The 27,791-nt window shown below is 42.5% G+C and overlaps 1 protein-coding gene across 1 annotated transcript; it reads right to left on the reverse strand.

The window, feature by feature from the left end:
• Positions 1-22,255: 22,255 nt before the first annotated feature.
• Positions 22,256-27,422, reverse strand: LOC106579912 (frizzled-10-B). The gene has a single exon (XM_014160271.3). It carries the CDS (start codon positions 26,552-26,554, stop codon positions 24,797-24,799), a length of 1,758 nt encoding a protein of 585 aa, XP_014015746.1. The 5' UTR covers positions 26,555-27,422; the 3' UTR covers positions 22,256-24,796.
• Between the last annotated feature and the right edge of the window lie 369 nt (positions 27,423-27,791).

Genomic DNA, 27,791 nt, shown 5'->3' on the forward strand with positions numbered 1-27,791 from the left:
GGTCATCCAGAGGCGGCCTTCCTAGTGGCCGGGGACTTTAATGCAGGGAAACTTAAATTCCCTTTACCAAATTTCTATCAGCATGTTAAATGTGAACCAGAGGTAAAACAAACTCTAGACCACCTTTACTCCACACACAGAGACACGTACAAAGCTCTCCCTCACCCTCCATTTGGCAAATCTGACCATAATTCTATCCTCCTGATTCCTGCTTACAAGCAAAAATTAAAGCAGGAAGAACTAGTGACTAGGTCAATAAAAACATGGTCAGAGGAAGCAGATGCTAAGCTACAGGACGGTTTTGCTAGCACAGATTGGAGTATGTTCTGGGATTCTTCCGATGGCATTGAGGAGTACACCACATCAGTCATAGGCTTCATCAATAAGTGCATCAATGACATTGTCCCCATCAATAAGCTAAGGACCCTGGGACTAAACACATCCCTCTGTAACTGGATCCTGGACTTCCTGACGGACTGCCCCAGGTGGTAAGGGTAGGTAACTACACATCTGCCACGCTGATCCTCAACACAGGGGCCCCTCAGGGGTGCATGCTCAGTCCCCTCATGTACTCCCTGTTCACTCATGACTGCACGGCCAGGCACGACTCCAACAACATCATTAAGTTTGCCGATGACACAACAGCCTGATCACCGACAACAACGAGACAGCCTATAGGGAGGAGGTCAGACACCTGGCCATGTGGTGCCAGGACAGCAGCCTCTCCCTCAACGTGATCAAGACAAAGGTTATGATTGTGGACTACAGGAAAAGGAGGACAGAGCAAGTTGAGAGCTTCAAGTTCCCTGGTGTCCACATCACCAACAAACTAACATGGTCCAAGGATACCAAAACAGTCTTCAAGAGGGAACGACAATACCTTTTCCCCCTCAGGAGACTGAAAATATTTGGCATGTGTCTCCACATCCTCAAAAGGTTCTACTGCTGCACCATCGAGAGCATCCTGACTGTTTGCATCACTGCCTGGTATGGCAACTGCTCATCCTCCGACCGCAAGGCACTACAGAGTGTAGTGTGTACGGCCCAGTACATCACTGGGGCCAAGCTTCCTGCTATCCAGCACTTCTATACCAGGCGGTGTCAGAGGAAGGCCCTAACAATTGGGCCACCCTAGTCATAGACTGGTCTCTCTGCTAACGCACATCAAGTGGTACCGGAGCGCCAAGTTTTGGTCCAAGAGGCTTCGAAGACTCCTGAACATCTAATAAAATGGCTACCCAGACTATTTGCATTGCCCCCCCCCCCTCTTTTACGTCGCTGCTACTCTCTGTTATTACAGTTGAAGTCAGAAGTTTACATACACAGGTTGGAGACATTAAAACTCGTTTTTCATCCACTCCACAAATTTCTTGTTAACAAACTGTAGTTTTGGCAAGTCGGTTTGGACATCTACTTTGTGCATGACACAAGTCATTTTTCCAACAATTGTCTACAGACAGATTATTTCACTTATTTCACTTGTATCACAATTCCAGTGGGTCAGAAGTTTACATACATTAAATTGACTGTGCCTTTAAACAACTTGTAAAATTCCAGAAAATGGGGTCATGGCTTTAGAAGCTTCTGATGGGCTAATTGACATCATCTGAGTCAATTGGAGGTGTACCTGTGGATGTATTTCAAGGCCTACCTTCAAACTCAGTGCCTCTTTGCTTGACATCATGGGAAAATCAAAAGAAATCAGCCAAGACCTCAGAAAATAATTGTAGACCTCCACAAGTCTGGTTCATCCTTGGGAGCAATTTTACCACATTTATCTGTACAAACAATAGTATAAACACCATGGAACCACGCAGCTGTCATACCGCTCAGGAAGGTTACGCATTCTGTCTCCTAGAGATTAACGTACTTTGGTGCAAAAAGTGAAAATCAATCCCAGAACAACAGCAAAGGACCTTGTGAAGATGCCAGAAGAAACAGGTACAAAAGTATCTATATCCATAGTAAAAGAGTCCTATTTCGAAATAACCTAAAAGGCTGCTCAGCAAGGAAGAAGCCACTGCTCCAAATCCGCCATAAAAAAGCCAGACTATGGTTTGCAACTGCACATGGGGACAAAGATCATACTTTTTGGAGAAATGTCCTCTGGTCTGATGAAACAAAAATAGAACTGTTTGGCCATCATGACCATTGTTATGTTTGTAGGAAAAAGGGGGAGGCTTGCAAGCCAGAGAACACCATTCCAACCGTGAAGCACAGAGGTGGCAGCAGCATCATGTTGTGGGGTTGCTTTGCTGCAGGAGGGACTGGTGCACTTCACAAAATAAATGGCATCATGAGGTAGGAAAATGATATGGATATATTGAAGCAACATCTGAAGACATCAGTCAGGAAGTTAAAGCTTGGTTGCAAATGGGTCTTCCAAATGAATAATGACCCCAAGCATACTTCCAAAGTTGTGGCAAAATGGCTTAAGGACAACAAAGTCAAGGTATTGGAGTGGCCATCACAAAGCCCTGACCTCAATCCCATAGAAAATGTATGGGCAGAACTGAAAAAGCATGTGCGAGCAAGGAGGCCTACAAACCTGACTCCATTACACCAGCTCTGTCAGGAGGAATGGGACAAAATCCACCCAACTTATTGTGGGAAGCTTGTGGAAGGCTACCTTGAAACGTTTGACCCAAGTTAAACATTTTAACGGCAATGCTACCAAATACTTATTGAGGGTATGTAAACTTCTGACCCACTGGGAATGTGACGATAGAAATAAAAGCTGAAATAAATCATTCTCCTATTATTCTGACATTTCACATTCTTAAAATAAAGTGGTGATCCTAACTGACCAAAGACAGGGACTCTTTACTAGGATTAAATGTAAGGAATTGTGAAAAACTGAGTTGAAATGTTTTTGGCTGAGGTGTATGTAAACTTCCGACTTCAACTGTATCTATGCGTGGTCACTTTAATAACTCTACCTACATGTACATATTACCTCAATTACCTCGTCTAACCGGTGCCCCCGCACATTGACTCTGAACCGGTACCCCCTGTACAGTATATAGTCTCGCTATTGTTATTTTACTGCTGCTCTTTAATTACTTGTTCCTTTTATTTCTTATTCTTATTCATATTTTTTAAACTGCATTGTTGGTTAGGGGCTTATAGGTAAGCATTTCACTGTAAGGTCTGTTGTATTCGGCGCATTTGACAAATAATATTGTATTTGATTTGATTTGAGTTACATTTAATTATCGGAGGCCATTATGAAATACAGTATAACACACTTACAGAGTCCAATTCTATTAACTTTATTTCTAGATGAAATGGGGCTTTGAAGTGATTTATCGAATGTGTAAATAGGGTTAATTTCCCACTTTTGACATGGTGCTGCTGTTAATTATACTTAACATGGCTCATGAGCAACAAGGGCAAGACTCAGGTCTAGTAACAGGGCTGTTCATGAGGGTCTGAAGCTGAGCTCATATGTACAAATAAAAGGACTTACAGCATGTGAAGTTTAAGACTGAGTTTGCCATGCAAGTTGGCAGGCCAGACCCATTGGGCACAAACTGGTTGAATCAATGTTGCTTTTCATAATTTGTCAACATATTGTGATATGGAATCACTGTGTAAAATACATTGGATTTGCAAAACGTCATCAACAGTTGTTTTGAGGGTAATTTTCAACCACAGGATTATGTCATCATGGTAACCAACTTTCAACATAGACAAACCTTGTATATAATATGTTGAATTTGCCCCTTTGAAACAACTTCAGATTTCCAACATTATATCCACTGTCAGAAGAAAAAAAAGAAGCTGGGCAGCACTTCCTAATGATGAGTTGATCTATCTACATCCAAGGTTTTAAGTAAGGCCAGCCCTGTTTAACATTTATATACTGTTCAAAAAAATAAAGGGAACACTAAAATAACACATCATAGATCTGAATGAATGAAATAATCTTATTAAATACTTTTTTCTTTACATAGTTGAATGTGCTGACAACAAAATCACACAAAAATAATCAATGGAAATCCAATTTATCAACCCATGGAGGTCTGGATTTGGAGTCACACTCAAAATTAAAGTGGAAAACCACACTACAGGCTGATCCAACTTTGATGTAATGTCCTTAAAACAAGTCAAAATGAGGCTCAGTAGTGTGTGTGGCCTCCACGTGCCTGTATGACCTCCCTACAACGCCTGGGCATGCTCCTGATGAGGTGGCGGATGGTCTCCTGAGGAATCTCCTCCCAGACCTGGACTAAAGCATCCGCCAACTCCTGGACAGTCTGTGGTGCAACATGGCGTTGGTGGATGGAGCGAGACATGATGTCCCAGATGTGCTCAATTGGATTCAGGTCTGGGGAACGGGCGGGTCAGTCCGTAGCATCAATGCCTTCCTCTTGCAGGAACTGCTGACACACTCCAGCCACATGAGGTCTAGCATTGTCTTGCATTAGGAGGAACCCAGGGCCAACCGCACCAGCATATGGTCTCACAAGGGGTCTGAGGATCTCATCTCGGTACCTAATGGCAGTCAGGCTACCTCTGGCGAGCACATGGAGGGCTGTGCGGCCCCCCCAAAGAAATGCCACCCCACACCATGACTGACCCACCGCCAAACCGGTCATGCTGGAGGATGTTGCAGGCAGCAGAACGTTCTCCACGGCGTCTCCAGACTCTGTCACGTCTGTCACGTGCTCAGTGTGAACCTGCTTTCATCTGTGAAGAGCACAGGGCACCAGTGGCGAATTTGCCAATCTTGGTGTTCTCTGGCAAATGCCAAACGTCCTGCACGATGTTGGGCTGTAAGCACAACCCCCACCTGTGGACGTCGGGCCCTCATACCACCCTCATGGAGTCTGTTTCTGACCGTTTGAGCAGACACATGCACATTTGTGGCCTGCTGGAGGTCATTTTGCAGGGCTCTGGCAGTGCTCCTCCTGCTCCTCCTTGCACAAAGGCTGAGGTAGCAGTCCTGCTGCTGGGTTGTTGCCCTCCTACGGCCTCCTCCACGTCTCCTGATGTACTGGCCTGTCTCCTGGTAGCACCTCCATGCTCTGGACACTACGCTGACAGACACAGCAAACCTTCTTGCCACAGCTCGCATTGATGTGCCATCCTGGATGAGCTGCACTACCTGAGCCACTTGTGTGGGTTGTAGACTCCGTCTCATGCTACCACTAGAGTGAAAGCACCGCCAGCATTCAAAAGTGACCAAAACATCAGCCAGGAAGCATAGGAACTGAGAAGTGGTCTGTGGTTACCACCTGCAGAACCACTCCTTTATTGGGGGTGTCTTGCTAATTGCCTATAATTTCCACCTGTTGTCTATTCCATTTGCACAACAGCATGTGAAATTTATTGTCAATCAGTGTTGCTTCCTAAGTGGACAGTTTGATTTCACAGAAGTGTGATTGACTTGGAGTTACATTGTGTTGTTTAAGTGTTCCCTTTATTTTTTTGAGCAGTGTATTTGTTACTGACTACAGTACTACCAATGTGCTATAGTGAGAATGCTTATTAAGAGATCTCTTAATAACTAAATCGGTTCACTGTTGCTATTGAAGTCGTTCAAATGTTAGATTTAACAGAGCAAATCAGAAAGTATATCATCAATGATACTATGCCTATATAGCATTTGTGAAGTCATAAATGGCTATTGTTTAAATTCAACCCAGGATTGAACTAAAAATATAAACTGGGTGGTTCGAGCCCTGAATGCTGATTTGCTGACAGACGTGGTATATCAGACTGTATACCACAGGTATAACAAAACATTCATTTTTACTGCTCTAATTACGTTGGTAACCAGTTTATGATTGCAATAAGGCACCTCTGGGGTTTGTGGTATATAGCCAATATACCATGGCTAAAGGCTGTGTCCAGGCACGCCACGTTGCGTCGTGCATAAGAACAGCCCTTAGCCGTGGTATATTGGTTAAATAGACATTACATATAGACCTAGGGTTTCAAGGTTTGTTTGATATCAAATTTAATCTTTAAGTTAATAATTAATATGTTGTGTTCACTTCTCCATCTCAACCAAAAATGTGTTCAACAATAGGACTAAATTAAATCAAACTTTATCTAAAATGCATTTAAAGTTTTATTTGATATGATTTAGTCCTATTCTTTAACTTAGATTTTTGGTTGAGATGGATCCACAAATCCAACACATCAATTATAAATTTGTATACAAATTGACAACAAAACCCAGAAGGCAATGCCTCATCTATGGGCTGGATGGCTAGCTAGCTAGCTAGCTAGAAAACATAGCAACACACAATAATACCAAAGTCAATATCAGTTAGCTGTAAAATCGCCTAAACAAATTGAACTATCAATTTAGGAGTCTACAATCTCACCATGTTCAACCTGCAGATCGATGTGCCTCGCAGAGTGGATTCTGGCATTCACAACGCCTATGCAACGGCATCATGCAATGGACCGTGGACTGAAGAGACAGATAAATAGGAACAATGTAGTGGTCCCTCTGTTAAATTACACATTTCTTGAAGCAGGAATATTACAAAAATATGATCAATGACTCATTGGAGAGAAGACTCTCTATGGGGGTGCCACAGGGTTAAATTCTCGGGCCAACTCTTTTCTCTGTATATATCAATGATGTTGCTCTTGCTGGGGTGATTCTTTGATCCACCTCTACGCAGACGACACCATTCTGTACACATCTGACCCTTCTTTGGACACTGTGTTAACTATAAACTGGACAACTATAAATACCTAGGTGTTTGGCTAGACTGTAAACTCTCCTTCCAGACTCATACTGAGCATCTCCAATCCAAAATTAAATCTAGAATCGGCTTCCTATTTCGCAACAAAGCCTCCTTCACTCATGCTGCCAAACACACCCTCGTAAAACTGACTATCCTACCGATCCTTGACTTCGGCGATGTCATTTACAAAATTGCCTCCAACACTCTACTCAGCAAATTGGATGCAGTCTATGACAGTGCCATCTGTTTTGTCACCAAAGCCCCATATACTACCCACCACTGCGACCTGTATGCTCTCGTTGGCTGGCCCTCACTTCATATTCGTCGCCAAACCCACTGGCTCCAGGTCATCTACAAGTCTTTGCTAGGTAAAGCTCCACCTTATCTCAGCTCACTGGTCACCATGGCAACACCCACCCGCAGCACGCGCTCCAGCAGGTATATTTCACTGGTCATCCCCAAAGCTAACACCCCCTTTGGCCGCCTCTCCTTCCAGTTCTCTGCTGCCAATGACTGGAACGAATTGCAAAAATCACTGAAGTTGGAGACATATCTCCCTCACTAACTTTAAGCGTCAGCTGTCAGAGCAGCTTACCGATCGCTGCAGCTGTCCACAGCCCATCTGTAAATAGCCCATCCAACCACCTACCTACCTCATCCCCATATTTGTTTTGGTTTTTCTGCTCTTTTGCACACCAGTATTTCTACTTGCACATCCTCATCTGCACATCTATCACTCCAGTGTAAGTTGCTAAATTGTAATTACTTCGCCACTATGGCCTATTTATTGCCTTACCTCCTTACCTCATTTGCACACACTGTATACATATTTTTCTATTGTGTTATTGACTGTATGTTTGTTTATCCCATGTATAAATCTGTGTTGTTGTTTTTGTCACACTGCTTTGCTTTATCTTGGCCAGATCGCAGTTGTAAATGAGAACTTGTTCTCAACTGGCCTACCTGGTTAAATAAAGGTGAAATAAAAAATGTTTAAAAAAAGACGAACCTCCCATGTTATGACATCATCCAGTATTGAAATCTGACATGTATGATAGACATTTTTGCGATCTACAAGTCGTATTCCTATTAACTTCCAATGTAACGAGAGCGCCTTTATCACAATGCTACGTCATACTGGCCAAATTTCTGCTTGCTTGAACGGCAATAGCTCAGAAGCATATGAACACATGAAATGTTTGCTTGCTCAATGGTGTTTAATCTTGCTCGACAGCGCCATCTCGTGCACAGTGAACTTCAGAGGCTGATTTGATGCCATAAATGACCCCAGGAATCAATAGAACATCGCTCAGAGATGCACAAAAACAATATAGCATTCAAATTGGGTGAATCTTTAAGGCTATCTTGCAAACTAATGTAACAGTGTTTATTCAACCTTAAAATGAATAACACATCCATGAGCACATTTTGAGGTTACTGTAACTATAAATGTCTTCTTATGTAATCATAAAAAGCGGCATGTTCAAAATAGCATGCGAAGGTGGTAGGTCTGTATAGATCTTCATAATTGCTATAATAATATATGTGCCAAATCTCAAACAGCATTGATCACTTGCACAATGTACTTTTAATGTAATCTCAACTGCAATCCAGGCCATTTTGGTTGTGGTATTATATGAAGTATATTGATAACACATGAAGTTGTTGTATAAATACAAAATATCTGACATTGTATTCCCATGTGAATCTTGGGCCCGATTCTAACAGATCTGAGCTAGCCGATACCTGCACAGTGGTTGTTTTGGCGGTGTCTGAGGTGGAGCTGCATTAGAGCTGTCAAATCCACAAGCTGCTCCGGGCATTATACCTAAAGTGGACATTGCCAATGGGTGCAGGGAGTTACATTAAGAGAAATCCAATGCAGCCTTGTTTACAAGTTCGAACACTGGAATGTGAGATGTAATCGAATCTACACCTCGATAGAAATCCTCATTACTGATTTTCAATTTGAGTGTTATTATTTCTATATAACCTACACTTTTACGTGTTGAACTTCTAACACAAGTGGGACAGGTGTGGCTTTGTGACAATGATCACACGAGCAGCCGCTCTGGTTAGACAGCTCTAACGCAGTTACACCTTCCATACCGCAAAAGCACCAGCTTTGTGGATGTCGACTATTGCCGGTTAACGCTTGATCTGATCTATACCTTTCTTGTTCTTTTAGATGGTTGAAAGCATAATGATAACACATTGGGAATTCAACAAACTTCTGGCTGTCTTTTTGAGTGGGTGAATAAAGGTTGAAATCTCATTGATCAACGTCTCAACCAAATAATTCTGCTATTAGCACACACTCGGGGTGACATGCTGATTGGTTATGCACTGAGCAGAAAGGTTGGTTGGAGGTCACATGCATTCTCATATTATCCTTTATTTTGAAATGGTTCAGGAAGAAGGAAACAAAAGGAAATAGATCATGATTGTTCAATTGACTGGGAGATTGTGTGTCACTGTCTTATGTTGTTAATAGGTTGCAGCGAGCACACATAACGTAGCTAAAGCCTTTAAAAGATGTGTGAACTATCTTGGTGTGAGAGCCATGTCAGGAAGAGGTTGTCAGCTACCTGACTTCAATTCATTTGCCCCTCCCTGAACATCATTGTAGCTAAAAGACCTTGAATTGCACAAATTATAGTGATTAAAACTATTAGAGACTGACTGGACTTGGACGTGGCAAGCCTAGGCAAGTAAAGGCTTAATTCATAAACAGTGTATTAGTGTATTTCTAAAAAGGGAAGGGCAGTATTTTATACAATTGTCTACAGACATTTGTATGGAAAGTATAGTACTGAAATTGGGTGTATGTGTAAGGCAAGACACTATACCAAACCTGATAATTCCTTATTTTCTGTTTTCTCTTCTCTTGTTGAAATAAAGACTGGCCCTTACCAACACTTCCCCTTACCCAGATAAGTGCCAAGGACACTCTCCCCTTCAAGTTCAAGTTCCTTATTATTTGGCAAATGCTGTTTCCTCTGGTTTTGATAACAAAGATATCACTCAACCAAGAGGCATGACTCACTTCAGGACTGAACAACATGTTTTGGAGGTTATTTTTGAATGGAGAGACCCAGTTCAGCAAATGAAATAACACTTGGAAACTCATAGAAAAAATTGTGCTATATCTAGAACCTAAAAGGGTTCTTCGGCTGTCCCCATAGGAGAACCCTTTGAAGAGCTGTTTTTGGTTCCAGGTAGAAACCTTTTGAGTTCCATGTAGAACTTTTTACACAGAGGGTTCTACCTGGAACCCAAAAGGGTTCTACCTGGAACCAAAAAGGGTTCTCCAAGGGGCACAGCCGAAGAACCCTTTTGGAACCCTTTTTTCTAAGAGTGTATCATCAGATAATTGTCATGTGTCTGCGAAAATGTGAAATGTTAACATCACACACTTCTGTCATTATTTAGTTTGTTCCACCTGTCATGCTACTAGTCAGACACCAAAGCCAAGGAAGTGTCTGACTGATTTCATAGATACCAAACAACTGTTAGTAACAGGAGCTAAAGGCTTTAGTGAGTCTTCTGTTTTTATCTTGGCTCCACATGTGTAAACATTAGCCAGCTCGGCTGTTGTCTTATGTGTGTAGGAGGAGGGGGCTCATGCTGACCAGAGTAGTGTCATACAGAGGCTTTGTCCCTCGGAGCGAGCCTCAGAGAGGATGCCATTTGATCTTTCAAAAGTCAACAAAGGGTTGGGCCACAGCTGGGCTTCAGGGGAACAGAGAGCAGACGCATAGCAACACCCTCCTGCTGGGCTCCTGGAGAGGAGAGGGTTGGTGGATTCACATGGCCTGCCTGCCTTTGCATGTACAGTATGCTACTCTCTTATAGGTGTGTCTTGAATATATCAACCACATGGAAAAAGTGGTAAACAAGTTATTTCCAAAAAACGGATTCTCACCAAGTCAAATTAATGTATTGTGTTAGAGGTTTCATGATGCTTGTATCTAAACGAAAGTAGATAATTGTAAGATTGTTCAATATATCAGTTGGGGTCTCTATAAGCTTCAATATGAGGTCCTAAACCTAGCATGAAAGTGCATCTTTGTAGCTGTGTGGGCTAATATAGGCAAAGCATTTTCAAAGGGGTAAGGTAGAGCCAATGGTTGTGCCAATGGCAACTTGAGCAAATTCAAGTGTTTTCTTCCCAGGTGTAATGCAAGGTATTATCGCTGGGATATGAGGTAACAACAGGGCCTGGCCTACGTTAAAAAGTGTTTTAAAAAAGTGCAAAGTGTTTGTTCGTTTTTAAAAGAAGCTTTAAATGATTGAAAGACAAAAAAGCACTTGTGATTGTGTTGAATTGTGTTTGGAATATAATGATAGACATGGTTTTAAAAAGGTAGCAGTAATATTTCATACAAAACAGAAATTTGTTGGCAGCTTGACTTACCCTGTCCCTGGGCTCAACTTACCCCATACCCGGGGTAAGTTGTGCCAAGAGACCACTTTTTTTGGAGAAGCTATCCCACTGGACAAAAACGGGTTGAATCAACGCTGTTTCTAAGTCATTTCAACCAAAACATTCAAAGTGATGACAATGAATCAACATGAAAAACTAATTGGATTGCAAAAAGTCATCAGCATAAGGGCATTTTGTATTTTTTTCCACCTAACCTTTTACCTAAATACAATGACATGGCAATTGTTTTAGTTGATTTCACGTTGAATTCATGTTTGTTAACAACTCAACAAAATGTAAATCAAAACTAGACGTTGAACTGATGTCTGTGCCCAGTCGGATGTTTTCAGAGCTGTAATGTTTACATGAACTCGAATTATTTCCAGGGATACACAACCCTGAAATATATGTAGATATCTTTGTTAGAAAGAATACTATATTTCCCTTGGCAGACTGATGCTGAATGTAAAAAATGGCTCAACTTACCCCACTCTCCCCTACCCAAACATACACACAATTAATCTCATCTCCCCTCCTCGGGAGTCAGCCATAAACCGTCACACAATGGGAGTGCCACTGATTTCATTTCCACAAAAGATTAAGTTGCTATCCGCACTGCTGAAACTGTCTGGGGGTTTGAAGTTGAAATTTCAGTCGTTATGCCTCTCTTTGTCCAAAGCATTGGCTTGAACAAAGGTGCACTGAAGCATCGTGCTGCAAGAATCTAATAAGCAGGAGGGGGGAAGAAAAGCCCAGTGAAGTGAGCATCAAAGGCGGGCAGCCACAGCATGACTGGCATGGGCCTGAACTCCCAACCTAAGACACACAGCATGCTCTTCAGCAATCCCCCCTTTGGATGATTCCTGGGCAGTAATTAAAAGCATCGTTCCCACTACCTCAGTATCTCATTAGCCACAGGACCCTGGGCTTTCATCCCTGTTTGTCCCAAAACATCACAACTACTCCACATTAACAAAGAGGAGCTATACTGTACAAACTACCAAAACATATGGTTGGTTGTAGCATCGCTAAGCCAATTAAATTATTATTATCCATATCGAAAATAGACACACTTGTAGCTGCTCCTTCCCACTCCTGTTGTGAAAAAAGAAACAAATGATCAAGCAATCCATGTTGGACCAACCTTCTCTCAAACATCTATTCTTACTTCAATGCCTCCATCATCCATGTTCAGAGAGTTTAAGCTGTATGATATCATGTTTTGATATGGTGTTGATTGGGCAGCTCTGGAAATCTCAGTTGCCTTCATTATTGATAAACATTTCTGTTGCATGCAAACATTTTCACTCCACAAGACTCAACAAAATGACGTTTTTCTTCAGAGAGCATGTTAACAGGATCATATTGCATACAGTCTGAGAAAGTAAGCCTATAGCCAATTAGTTACATAATATGTGCATCAGTGAACGTTTGCTACAGGAGCCCTTAGAAAATTAGGGCAAATTGATACATTTGAAGCTCATAGGCCCGCAGTATCAAAGGAAACATTTGAAACGGGCAAGTATCAAGAGCAGTGGTCAGATTTAGCACTTTGGCTGTAGATAAAAAGAAACTCATCTTGCCATATTTAATTCAGTAAGAGGCATGACTAACTCATGTATCACACTGGGCCTGTGAAGTATATTGGGAGCCACTTCCCTAACTTAATGAATATGACCCCATATGCTGATTCTGTTTTCCACTTGAGATGCAGGTCACCATGTGTGTTGTTGGGATAGGTTTTACTTGCTATTTTACCCCTTAGTAAATCAGCTCCACTCCAATTGAGCAGAGAGAAGCCATACTGAAACCTTAATCCACCGCATGTTATTAACCTACTTGACACCACTGCCAAGCTTTTCAATGCGTTTAAAAGACAACAAGAAAACAAAGAGAGTATAAAAGCCATCACCGTGGTTGCTTCTCTACATAGATCCAGGTCAAAGCAAGCTTCATAAGAAAACTACAGACAGAATGAAATCAACATGATTATCAGGAATATTCGGTCATGGCAGTACCACCGTTTCACAGCCACTATGCTGCCTGCCTGCCTGCCTGCCCACCTGCCTACACCTACCTATATCTGCACACCTAAATGGCACAACAGCAAAGGGAGTACTAGAATAGTCTATGACTTACAGTAAAGCATATGATTTACAGAAAAGCTATTATCTTCTGTCAATTAGACTTATCTGTTTTCTGATATCCAGTAGTTTGATTCACATATTTTATGGTGTTAATTTGAAAAAGCTATGCCCATGTAGGTTCAAAATTAATCTGTTCCTAAATTGTCCTCTTTACATACCCCTTACAAACATCACGTACCCTCCTCCTCCATATGTGGAATGCCTGTGTGTCTGTGCAGGGCCAGGGAGGGCATAAGGAATGCAGTTAAGCCTGTCTCTGGCCATAGGGATCCTATTCTCTTGCTGATCATGGTGGCTTACTGTATTAGGACTCATCCCTGGCCAGTACTCCGAGTCTATAACCACGTAACACTCAGAGCAGCAATGCATGGTCTATGGGTGTGTTTGTTTGGAAAGGCTTGCTGCCTTGATGCCACTCCTAAAAACGATCATAGCCCCCATTTCCTCTTCGATGTCGTTATGAGTCAGACGAAATTAAAACTGAACCACAAGCTGGTTCTCAGCCAAATTCTCTCCCTCTCTGTTTCTTTGATAAGCCTTTGATGTTCGCAGGGGGGCTTCTTCACTCGCAGTGATGGTAACGAATGATACTTTAAGCGATTCTTTTTTATCCGGCTAGCTTAATGAAAGATTAATGGGTTTGATATTTTCTCTTGTTTATGTTTTATTTAAAAAGTAAGCCATGGTCCTTGGAACCTGTTAAAAGCTCCTCTGCAGATTCTGTAATGATTTTATGTATCAGTGGAGCCTGTATATTCTCCCTGGCTCTAGATGCGAACAAAATACAATCACAAGAGCTGATTGTCTTCTTAGCCACACTGTCTTTACTTTGGGGGATGTTGAACTTGAGAGCACTGCCACTTTATCTCAGTCTTAGTAGGACATTGTAATGGAAACCGCTATCGCAGCTACAGTAATGTTCATTTCTATATGTCCTATTTCAACTGTCATTAGCTTCACTGTATTTTCTCCATATTTATGCATCATCTCAAAGGATAAAGAGAAATTCTGCCCATGTAAAGTTGGTGTGTATAGCTGTGCAGCCCTGGCATTTCTAACACAGCAGCCCATTCTTTTCCTAGAGGCCCCCACACGGCAATTTTTTTATTAAGCCCCCCATTATCAGCCAGATAAGGATAGTTTTGCACAAAAAAAACGAGTTACACAAGCCCATTTGCCCGAAATGCCAGATGGCCAGTCCGCCCCTGTAGCTGTGTATAAAGTATAGCTTGTCTAGTCTAGATGATCTCAGTAATCACCACCACCCATTGTCCAAAGCATGCTCTATGTGTACATTGATTGAGAGAAGCTTATGCAGGTGTGCATGGTCAAAACAGGTTTAAAACACTGTCCTTGCGTGCATCTGTGTTAGAGAGTTAACAAAGGTAAAGGTATGGAAAGTCATGGAGAAAAGTTCAAAAGAGGAGAGGGGTGGTGCTCAATATGTATATATCCTATGTGCGGTCCATAGCCTTTAAAGTAAGGCTCCGAGACACACATGATTCTGCCTAAAATTCAATATGAAAGGCAAATTTATAATTTATTTAAGTGATAATGCCCTAGATGCCAGTGTTTGGAGAATATATTGTCACGGGTGTTGTTAGGCCCGAGTTGAGGGCATTATCACTTTTATTCATACTATTTCATCCTTCCACAAGATATAGTCCCAACTCCCAACACGTTCATTACTATGGGACAGCTGGAGATTGAATTTGAATATTGAAACAATGTTGCAAATGTCGGTGAGACAGACAGGAAGGTTTATACAAATATCCGCTGTTGAAAACTAAATGTTAGTCTAAAAGACGTGACATTTTAACGTCATAGATTTAGCCAGTGGTAACTTGTGGAATAGACACCGGCTGGAATGCGGTTTTAACCAATATTACATGAAATCTTACACCATTGTCACCGGGAGATGAACTTTTACACTAAAGTTTGTCATTGGCGACTGCTCCACTCTATAATCTATTTGATGGGTTATCCTGTCAGGTTTTCCATACCAAGTGTCTCAGATCATCTCCTCCATGGGGCTGCGAGCCAACAGAGAGAAGAATGGGGTTATTTCACATCAGCAGTTGCCACCATTGTTTCCTTTTGGCAGGTGCTATAACTCCTTTAAAGTGCTCAGAATGTAGGAGTGCAGGATGCACATGTGGTATGCGCTGTCTGCCAGAGAGAGAGAGAGAGAGAGCTGAACTCGTTGGACCGGTGCGGTCCGGGCCCCTCTATGGCCGGCTCCCATGGCCAGGGGAGGTCGTGAAGTGAAGAGAGTGCTGGCTGGGTGTTAGTGCAGGAGGGAACAGTTTCTCTTTCTCTGATGGTGATTGCCTCCTGTCAGGCGGGGCCTCCTAAGGCCCATGGGCCCTGATGTCTCTCTCCCTCTCTGATTTATGTCTGACTAGTATAATAATAGTGCCATGAGGCAGCCGCAGCAGGCAGGTACAGCTACAGGTTCAGTCAGGGTGAGGCACAGACATGCCCCATCACTTGAGAGAGAGGAGCTACTCCCTCCTGCTCTCCTGGATGTTCCTCCTCATCTTAAATAGCACTGCTGCAATTTTTTCCTCAGCCTAATCTCCCTGACATTTGTTCTTGAAACATATTTGTATGACAAGACAGCGCAGAGGCTTGTTTCTAAACATCACTCATTTGTTTTTTGATTTGATCCAAGAGTGGTATGAGGAATATGTCTTTGGTAGGTAAATCAAATTAATTTGTGTTGATTGCTGTTATGCACCTTTCAATGAAATGCATATATACACTATTATTTATTGAATTGAACTGTCATAGGAGCTCATGTTTGTAAGTGTGCAATAATAAAATGTGTGTGTGATTACATTCAGTGGCCTGTTTGGCAAAGGACATAATCAGCACAGATAGTATCCACTCTTCAGGTAATCTGAGGAATTTAACTGGCTGGTATATTTTTATTTAACCTTTATTTAACTAGGCAGGTCAGTTATGAAAAAAGTATTATTTACAATGACGGCCTAACCCAGCCAAACCCTAATCCGGATGACGCTGGGCCAATTGCGCACCACTCTATGGGACTCCCAATCACAGCCGGTTGTGATAGAGCCTGGAATCGAACCAGGGTCTGTAGTGATGCCCCTAGCACTGAGATGCATTGCCTTAGACCGCTGCGCCACTTCTTGGCACCCTATTGCTTGTCTTCTCATGCAACCCCTATTCTGCTGTGGACCCCCACAAAGATATCTCATCCACACACATCCTGTCCCTCTCTCCTGAAATATATATTATGTTTTAGTTGGTGTTTCAGATAAAAAGTTTTGTGTTACTGTGTTCTTTTGGTTGAGGGTAATCTAGGAACCCTACAGCTTGTGTGTCTGTGTAAATACAGGGATGTCTATTACTCACTAAGCATTGTCAGTGGACATAAACCTCCCTTTTCCAGGGCCTTGGTGAGGCAGATGGAAAGAAAGACAGACAGAAAAGGAAGAAAAAGAGGAAGAAGGGGAGAATGTGCTCACATGACTGTGACAAAGTACTGCAGGCTTGATTTGCTCACTATGACAACCTTGTGGAGGAGGGTGGGGGGAGTGACTTGGAGACCCCTCTGCTTTTAGCCAACGCACAATAAGCAGAGGCAAGGCTGTCTTAACCTTAATGACATCCCTGTTGTCACTGGGTCAAATCCTTGAATATCAATGAACTGACTCAGTGCCCCCTGCGAAAGTCCTCAAAAGTGACCGGTTCTCATGAGAGCCCCTGCCTTTCCTCTACTGACCTACTCCAGCCACTTATTTAATTCAGCTCCGAGGCCTATATCCTTAATTAACCTCTTAAGAATCCGCCCCTTTTTTTCCCATTTTTGACTAAAATGACATACCCAAATCTCTGCTTCCATCATCTCAATTCCCAACTTCAGACGAAAAAATGAGAGGAGCTTGATATGCTGTAGTTTCTCTGAACTCTATTCTATCCTTTGAAAAACTAAATTAGAGGCTGCTTGTCATGTCAGTTTTGCCCATGCCCTGATATAACGATCAAATGCTAGTGCTATGTTTAGCACTTCACTTCAATGGTGGCCATTGTTGCATGTATTTGCGAATCCACAAACACTAACATGCAAATGGCATAGTGGTTAGAGCATTGGGCCAGTAACTGAAAGGTTGCTGGATTGAATCCCTGAGCCGTTCTGCCCCTGAGCAAGGCAGTTAACCCACTGTTCTTGGGGCGCTGAAGATGTGAATGTTGATTAAGGCAGCCCCCTGCACCTCTCTGATTCACAGGGGTTGGGTTAAATGCAGAAGACACATTGAATGCATTCAGTTGTGCATCTGACTAGGTATCCCCCTTCCCTATGCTGTAGACATTGAGATTATAGTTGAGTGCACTACAACCTTCACAGAGTGTATACAGTACATACCTTCACAATACCTTCAGAGTGTATAAAGTACATACCTTCACAGTGTATACAGTTCATACCTTCATAAAGTGTATACAGTACAGTGGTGTTGTAGAAGCCAGTGGGCATGCCTATTGGCCTCTCTCACTCATTCATGACTGCTGTCATCCAGACAGACTTTAATTGGGTCTTGGATTTTCCACTCAGGGCAGATAAATGGGTCCGGACCCCCTCTCTCTGTAGATTACCCACTCCTGCTATCACAGTCATTACCACTATCAGGATCAAGCAATCTGGACCAACCTCAGTGTCCGGGAAACTGAGATCCCTTTCCCAAGCTTTAGCTTGATTATTCAAAAGGACAGATGCACTATCTGGTAGAGACACAGTAAGAACCAAAACAATACAGCCATTTATCAACTCCTCAGCCGTTTTTCTGTGTTTGGCTTAAATTGCTTCCAGTCCTGTCACTGCCTAGAGTAAACTACGGAGCGAAACGGGACATTGTTGTCGACCACTGAGGGGTAACACATGTTATGTGTTGTACATGCCAGTTTGAATTAACTACTTTCCTGAGAGAGAAAAAGGAACTCTCCAGGGATACAGGCAGGTTCCGATTACAATCCCTGTGGACAGAAACACATATGTTGCATGTACCAGACCTGGAAGGTGGAAATTAGAACAGACCAATTACAGTAGGCTATACATTTGTAATGGAGTAAAAATACAGATACTTCACATGGAGCTAAACAGGATTTGGCACACTTATGGTTGTAATCAAAATACAAAGACGAGATGTTATATACAATGACAAGAACACGTTTATTCCTTTGTTTGCTTCTGTTGCTATTCTCTGGATGTCTTCCTGTTAAATTTCAAAAGTAAATAGCCTCTTTAACGTGTCTTATATGCTGTGCAATACATAATGTTTTTTTGGAACTGATACAGAATCTAGTTTTGTAAAATGTTGTAGAATGTCTGTATATTTTCTGGTAGTGAGGCCGAGAGGTTTTCCAGAAGTTTAAGTGACAATTGATTGTGTAGATTCCTTTCCTACACTCCCCCTCTGAGCCATCTTTCTTTCTTAAGTTTGTTTAGAGCATCTTTGAACCACAGGCATTTTCTCTCAGTGGTGTTCGTGAGCCTTGTCAGTTCATCCCTCTCGCTATTTTCTGTCCCTATATCTTTCTGATACACAAACACTCACAAACGTACACACGCATACGAACACAAATGCACAAACATACTGACAGTCTCCTGGTGTGCTTGCTCTCTCCACCCCTGCACCTCTTTCCATCAATCCTGTCACTGCCTTACCAACATCACACACACACACAAACGTAAACACACAAACGCATCATATCAGTGACAACATTCCAATGCACCAATGCACTAAAGAAAAGGGAGATCCAAAATAGCACCTCCACCACATTCAATATGACTGTGTGTGTGTGTGTGTGTGTGTGTGTGTGTGTGTGTGTGGTGTGTATGTGCATATGTGTCTGTTTGTGTATGTGTGTGTGAGAGGGAATGCGTTCAGAGAGAGGGAACACATCCCCTCCACAGGGCAACAATGGGATTCTTGGCGCTGAAATTCTGCTGGGTTTTATTATCTGAACACTTTGCTGTGAGGATTAGGAAGGTGGCAGATTAGAGCGTCACAATCTGGCGCTGCTAAATCACCATGGCAAAAACCCTGCTTGTAGCTGACACCAGACTATTCACCCCCTCACCCCCCTCCATGCACAATCTCCTCTCAACCGTCTTTGTAGATTCAGCCTCGTTTCAGCCATATGGGTGCCATGAGTATTAGTTATACTTCCCTATTTTTGATGCTGCATTTCAGTTTAATGTTTAATATCCCTGTGCCTTTGTGATCATATGAAACAAGCGTGGTGCCATGCCGAGTTATCCCAGACCCCATAATGTGGATTGATCTTCCCGTTCAGGCCGGTGAGTCTTGTTATGCTTTAGTAACGGGGAATTATATGATAGTTAAGTCCCTGTTCTGATGTCTGTTATGACAGGAATCCAAATAAATGACAAAGAAGTGGAGGTTGCAGTGTAACATGAAGGCATGAAAAAGGCTAGTGTTTGTGTATTAGAGTAACGTGACGGTATTTGCTGTTGTACTACAAATGGTATGTAACCTTTTTTCTGCTAGTGTTTGCTTTTGCTCAGGTGCATGCCCATTCAGTTAACAAACTAAACAAAGACACAGAAAACAAAGGAAACTGTTTGCACTTTGCAGTGGCTGCTTTTAACAGAGGTCTGTCTCAATTAATACTAATCTACCTGATCTCTAGCTCAGAGTCATTCACTCCTAAACATGCAAATAAACATATTCCGCTCTCTTTCTAACCAAAGCTCCTATCAAACACTTGTCTCATCAGGAGAGGGCCTGAAAGGCAGATCATTATCCATTTGAAAAAGGTGCCCTTCCCCTGCCTTACAGGGAAGGCTTTCATTGTTGCCAGATTCTTATTAATTACTCTCACCTTCAATAGTCAAGGGGAACATTGCCTCTCCTGCAGCCCAAATGCAAACAGATGTGTGTGTGTGTGTGTGTTTGCTATTGATGTGGAGAACTATCCTTACTCTACTACTGGCCATTGTACATACGTCTAGATGTTTATTGATACTATTCTTGCCCCATAGAATAATTTAATACCTGTGGCCTTCCAATGCTTCCTTATACAGTAATCTTTTGATCTCAAGGATTTGAGCCGTGAGGGATGAGAAGGTACTTTCATTACATGCCAAAATACTTTTTTATTTTTTATAGTTTGCTATTCACTGTACTGAATGTTAAATATGATGATGATGTCAAAGTTTTAAATAATTCTCTGAAAAAATATAAATAAGTGTACTTTATTCCATAGGTAAATTGTCAAATTCAGAACTATTGCAAATTCTGACAATTCTGACCTTTCACTTTTATTCTGTAAACTGTTCCTCTTCTTTCCCACTAAAACCTATCGAAGTGCAAAATCTTTTGTGTGTGTGTGTGTGTGTGTGTGTGTGTGTGTGTGTGTGTGTGTGTGTGTGTGTGTAATGGGTCTGAGAGCGAGAGAGAGTTCAAAAACAAACCCAATTTTGATAAACTCCCATATCTATTGGGTGAAATACCACAGTGTACCATCACAGCAGCAAGATTTGTGACCTGTTGCCACAAGAAAAGGGCAACCAGTGAAGAACAAACACCATTGCAAATACAACCCATATTTATATTTATTTATTTTCCCTTTTGTACTTGAACTATTTGCACATAATATGACATTTGAAATGTCTTTATTCTTTTGGAGCTTTTGTGAGTGTAATGTTTACTGTTCATTTGTATTTTTTATACTTGCTTTGGCAATGTTAACATGTTTCATTGAGAGAGAGAGGGCGATAGAGAGAGTGCGAGAGAGAGAGGGCGAGAGAGAGAGAGGGCAAGAGAGAGAGGGAGAGAGAGAGAAAGAGAGGGGGGGGGGGCTGAGTCCTGCACTCCAAACAGACAGGCCTGGACTGGTAAACAGGTGGTGCTGGGGCAGCTGAGGATGAGTACATGGGGCGTCTTCAGAAAGCCTGATCAAAGGGAAGCTGCCTTAGCCGCCAGTCAACCAGACAGCCTGATTTATGTCACTGTGTCAGAGCACTTTATGACTGCTGGTAACAGCAGCAGCCAATGCACAGGTAGCAAGGCAGGATTCCAGTTCCACCACACCTTCATACACAATGGGAGAAAAGCTATGCAATAAGAGTAGGGGCAAGAAAATAGGAATTGGGTCATCGTTTTTACAGGTGTATGACTATATCTTAACTTGTTGTCCTGGTTTTAAGGGATCAGCTGAAGTGATGATGTTACCCTGATGGGTTTTCCTCTCCCTGAATGTGAGTCAGAGACTGTCAGAGACTGACTTCCAGAAGGCCTGTTCTGTCACATTAACTGTATGTTTACAGCACCCGGCCACACAGACTCTTCCCACTGTGCAAAAATTGGTTGAATCAACGTTTTTTCCGAATCATTTCAACAAAAAAGTTCAATGTGATGACATTGAATCAATGTGGAAAACTGATTGGATTTGCAAAAAGTCATCAGGTAAGTCCCCCAAAAGACTGTTGCTACATTTAAATGCTGTAGAGGACTATGCGAGTTGTATTAGCAGGACATTTGTTGAGAGGAGAAGTTGCAAGGAAGGGAAGGGTGAGAGAATGAGAGTGTGTGTGAGAGGGGCATGTGGGGGATGAGTTTGTCCTTTCAAATTGGGGCCATGGTTGGCTTTAAGATATGGTGATCTGAAGACCCTCAGCCTCAGTCACATGCCGGCTGCCAGATTCCCCACTGGGACAAACAAAACATGCCGTCTACCACACCATCGCTAGGGACAACAACTGGGCAATGAGAGGGGCTATGTGGCACACACATTATATAATGAGACACTCAGCTGATTGGAATGAGACACTTGGCTGAATAGATCATAGCAGCTTCAGACCATACCCAGTTAATAATAAAGCCTTTGCACTGGCAGTGACGTGGAATAACAGGTCTAATCATTTATGATATAGTGGCTGCAAACCACAAACTTTACCTCAGAAAAACAGTTTTATATCAAAATTCAGAAGCATGTGTAGTTTATTCCAAAACATTTTGGGCTGACACTACTGTGCCCTTGCTTGCATACTTCAGAGTGTTTCCCTTTGAAAAGAGCAACTGAAGCGTACTTGGAAGAATAAGCCCCAGAGGAGAGGGTGGTAACTGTCATTTATGTTTACAGCCTTGGGGGGCTGTTATCCAGGTGGCCTCTGTTGAAGCCTTCGAAAACACTCACCTTTTTTTGCAACACAGAGTATCAATAGACACTGCTTGACTTTGATTCAGCTGTGAGTCATGTGCTTTTCGCTGTTAAAATCGGTTGGGCTGATGCTGGAACTTGAATGCCCTCGGGGGAGAGCACATCATTTACACTCAACCTGCAACATTATTAGGGTCTGGGAGTTCTCATGCATAAGTCATAGCACCTTCAAGTTAAAACAAAAGTGCACAATGTTCCTTGTTTTTGGTGGTTTCCAAAATGGTCCATTCTGTTATAACCGAATGGAATTAGGGGTAGATGAGCTCATATTAGTGTTGCTTCCACTCAAGACTTGACTTGTAGTTGGAAGGGGATGTGCAATTAATTGTTTACAATGTGAGAGCATTTAACTCCCACCCAAATGAGTATGCTACCAGATATATTAGTTTCAGTCAATAGCCTACCATGCTATTGAAAACTAGTCTTAGTCAATATGACAGCCGCCTGAAATCCAGGCCAGATGTGTCTTTAGAAATATCACTATGCCTGGGTGATAAGAGGAGGGTAGATGACAGATATTGTGTATTTTGTTTGCAGTTATAAATCTCTTCTCAAAGCCAAACCCTTCAAACAGCCTAATCCTGTCCTGAATGACTGTAGGATTATTGCATAACCCCATCCCTGAAATACACACACATGAAAACACACGTGATTGAATCAGTGGCCTGACAAAAAAGCACAAAAACTAAATTATTATCTTTGTGTTATCTCAACTTAACTGCATAGACGTTCATCTATAGGCCTACAGAGGCTGAGCGGAACCCGTAATTAGAGAAAAAAAATGAAAGCTGTGGACTGATCATCTCAGTAACATAATCAAAGCCTGACTTGAGTGAGTTCTTAGAGTGAGAGGATCATACCAGACGCTTATTTGCACATTTGCGCTCTGAACTTAATCACAAGAAAAAAAGGTACTAAAATCAAAGGCTCTAGATAAAAAAAATGACCTGATTAGATGTTGCAAATGGGATGAAAACTGGGAAACAAAAACAAAACAAATGTAAAAGCCTTTGTTGCTGTATGGAACATGGAAGTGAATACATTTTAATAGGAGTGGAATATAAAAGCCTCACTTTTAAAAATGGTTGACACTACAATAATAAAAAAAGTGCTTTGTTCGTAATCTCTTTGATGTCATCAAACTTTTTTCTATTAGTCATCTCTAATAAATGGCCATGGAGGGAGTGGGCTCTGGATTACCCATGATGCCTTCCTTTTCAACAATTACAACAGAAGTGTACAGATGCCATTGTTCTTCCTCCTGTAGGTACTTCACTGAGAGCTCACTCCATTGTATCAGGTATCAACAGAAGTCTGAGTATTCATAAGGCTAACTTCAAACACCAATTTGTCTTTATGTAATTAAATGCATAAATCTCTCAAAGAGAGAGATAAGTCAAGTGTCAAGCACACACTCAGTGGATGATTGAAATACACCATAACTTTACATCAAAGGTTAGCGAGGACTATCTTCAAATGTCCAATGTAATAATTTGTCATACAAATTGAGAAATGTGCTTTTTGTAAAGCCAATTGTGAACTCATTCACACTACAGATAAACCCCATACAGTTATAATATACAATTCCAGTTTTTAGGCCATTAACACTGGAATGTTTATTTATTTTTTTATAAAATATGAACTTTAAGAAATATATGCAAATGTTCCCCTGTGCTATAAAACAGCAAAGCAAAAACAACAGGAAAACTGTCTGTACAAATTATTACTTTTGCGATGTCTAGTGCTTGTTGATTTATGGAATGAATTTGCTTCACAATAGGCAGTCAATGTGGTCCTGAGCCCTTTTCAACAGCTGCTTTCTCACTTCAGTTCAGTCCAAACATGTATGGCACTGCTTTGACTTCCATTTAAAAGCCACACAACGCAACACTAAAGGGTCTCGATCTCCCAGACCATTCACTCCCTTTGTCAGTGGATTCACTTTCATTGTCTTTAATCTGTTTCTACAATACTTGTGTATTTTTTGTCATTAAGAAAAACATATATTGCACATTATTCAAGCAACCCAATGACACATCCAAATGGTTAATTCCACTTTCTTTGTCTTGGAAAGAAAAATATTTTTTTCTCTATCATGTTCTTAAACAGATAAGTGGTTCCAGGAGTAGCAGATATTTTAAACAAAGGCAGTTATTTCTTGTAGCTTGAGATTGATCAAAATAATACTTTAAATAAATATGAACATTGTTGTGTCTTTTGTTGGCACTCTGATTATAAAGTCTGTTTTAGGTAAGGGCTTTAGAATGGTTTTGGTTTTGCACACTGTCTGTGAGAGCGCCAGCTCATACGCATGTTGGAGGGGGGCCGGTAGGCTCATACTTCGTGTTGTGCCCTTTAAGTGCTGGGTGAGGCTTGATGTAAGGCCCACTGCTTGTGAACACACTGGCAGGCTTCCTCCTCGTCCTCTTCTTCAACTTCCTGCTAAACACATTCTGCCACGACTGCAGTGTCTTTGAGGTCCATATCCACATGCCACTCGTGATTCCCACAACTAGCAGCATGAAGATCTTAACCATGAAGATCTCCACAGCCGGGATGGAGCTCTTCATACCACACTCCTCAGACTCTGCATTGTTCCTGCTGCTGTCAACACACTTCTGCTCCACGGCCAGGCTCCTCCAGTAGTCCATGTTGAGCCTCTCGTAGAAGTAGCAGGCGATAACGCAGGTGGCCGGTACAGTGTAGAGGACTGAGAACACACCGATCCGCACCATCAGCTTCTCCAGTTTATCCGTGTTCTCCCCCTCCGTCTTCATGACCTTGCGGATGTGGAACAGGGCCACGAAGCCCGACAGCAGGAAGGAGGTGCCGATGATGAGGTAGCAGGAGAGTGGGATGAGCACGAAGCATGTGAGAGCTTTCACGTCCATGCTGCCCACGTAGCACACCCCCGTCAGCTCGTCCCCCGCCACCTTCCTCATCACCAGGATCATGATGGTCTTGACGGCCGGGATGGCCCAGGCTGCCAGGTGGAAGTAGCTGCTGTTGGCCTCGATGGCCTCGTGACCCCACTTCTTCCCTGCAGCCAGGAACCAGGTGAGTGTGAGGATGACCCACCAGAGGGAGCTGGCCATGCCAAAGTAGTAGAGGATGAGGAAGACGATGGTGCAGCCCGTGCTTTCCAGACCCTCCTGAATGATGTACTGGACCCCACTGTCCCGGTCACAGGCAATGTTGTCTGCCCCCACAAACAGACGGATCAGGTAGCCCACAGAGTAGACACAGTAGGACATAGAGAGGAAGATAATGGGCCTCTCAGGGTATTTGAAGCGCTGCGGGTCGATAAGGAAGGTGAGGACAGTGAATGAGCTGGAGACGAAGCAAAGGATGGACCAGATGGCCATCCACACCAGAGAGAACTGCTTATCTCCCTGACTCCAGTACACATCCACTTTGGGATAGCACTTGGGAGCACAGGACTCACTCTTCTGTACATAGTGGAACTTGCCTGGGTTACTACAGGTCTCCTTGCTCTCCTTGTCCTTCAAGTGTAGGTCCTGGCCTTTTATGGGCCTCTGAAGCCTGAAGTCAGGAGGCTGGGTGTGGGAGCCTTTTGGGGACTCATCTGAGCCGTTGTTGGGGGCCTCCATGCATAGGTTGTTTGGGTCATTTTTGTTGGGTAGTCTGGAGCAGTCCAGGGAGTCAGGCCAGTGGAAGTTGAACTGTTCCATGATAGGGGAGCACTTTTGCCTGGCCTGCTCACACATCACTCTGCAGGCAGGTATGGGGGTGGACACCTGCTCCGTGCACATGGGTGCATACAGCGAACAGAGAAAAAACTTGAGGTGAGTGTGGCATCCAAACTCTATGAGAGGGACAAACTCATGTATCTTGATGGCTGCCTCATTCTGGTCCTCGTGGCCCATCAGATTGGGCATCCTAGTCATGTTGTAACCAATGTCCTTACACAGGGAGATGACAATCTGTTGACATCTCCCCTCACCTGGCCGGTCTGGGTCTATGGAGCTAATGGCTGTGCAGCCACAACTCAGACAGACCAGCAGCACATTGACAAGGGTCAGTTTGGCAACGGAATGCATAGTCTCTCCTCTTTGATCCTTTTAGTGGCAAACAATTGAAGATAAAATGTAACTTCTTAGGATAACGTAGAAGTTGCGTCTCCTAAAGGCAAAGCCTACTAAAAACCTTTCTGTAGACTATTTTTATGAATGAGCCAAGCAGTGGATGAACTCACAATTGTCTACGAAAGACCATAGTTTCTCAGTTTTTACTTGTAATTCCTTTGATTCGAATTTAACTCTAGAGAGAATTCCTAACAAGTGTGAATCATTTTCTCGCAAAATAATTGTGGCTTACCATAATGTCCATGCTTTGAAGTGTATACATTTGTTTCAGAATAATCCAACATGTTCAGAGAATAAACGGGTTTGCAGTAGTTGTTGTGTCTAGTCCGTCGCACAGTTCATTTTTTTCTGTCCGCCTCGATGTTTTTTTTTTATTGGATAAAAGTGTTCCGATCCAGACAAACGTTCCAGCGGTTATCAAAGCGCGTTCAGGGACAGTACTCAACCACGTTCAGGACGGATTCCTTCTGCCTCTGTCCTGCAGCACGAGTGGAACCAGTCTGTTATAACTTCAATGTTTAGGCTACCAACTTAACTAAATTGTTCTTCCTTTTGCTCCGCGTTGGGGTTTCGTTGGGGGTATGTGCATACTCACGACAAATCCACGCAAACTGTGTAATAACCTAATAATAACTAAAACAGAGCGAGCAGAGATCTATTCCTAACTGCACTCCAGAGACAGAGCAAATCAGTTTGGAGTGGTTGGTGGCACCGCTCGTTTGAGTTGGTCGTCGCCACGGTCCTGGGCTAACCTGCCAAAAGATCCGCCTTCAAAGACAGCTACTTTGCATAAGAAAGATGAAATGACACGGTGATTATTTTCAAATCGTGCGTAACAGCGTGCATGTTATTTTTTAGAGCTTGTTCGCAGCAATCTAGTCATTGGTCATTTGTTCTATTTCTGACTAAAACTTTAGATCCAAAAGTGTCCGAATTTAGCACGTTCCAGCGCAGGTAGTATGCAGACACCAAAGACAACCCAACTGACTCTCTGGTTCTCTCCAAATCGAGATATGTTCGTTTCTTTGCCACAACGGACAATTTTCACGGTCCTGGTATTGTGGGAAAATAGAATTAGTTGAGAGAACAGTTTTTCTCTCCCAAATTCCCCTTATGTATTCTGTGAGTCGGGTAGTGCGTTAAATTGCTGTCAAAAAGTAGGCAAATGACTAGGCCTATCAATGCCACTCAG

The sequence above is a fragment of the Salmo salar genome, chromosome 20 (genome assembly GCF_965601325.2).
Source record: "Salmo salar chromosome 20, fSalSal1, whole genome shotgun sequence".
In the NCBI taxonomy this organism is placed as follows: Eukaryota; Metazoa; Chordata; class Actinopteri; order Salmoniformes; family Salmonidae; genus Salmo; species Salmo salar.

Excerpts from the sequence above, each read along its gene's own strand:
- LOC106579912 (XM_014160271.3), bottom strand. The coding sequence starts at position 26,554 with ATGCATTCCGTTGCCAAACTGACCCTTGTCAATGTGCTGCTGGTCTGT.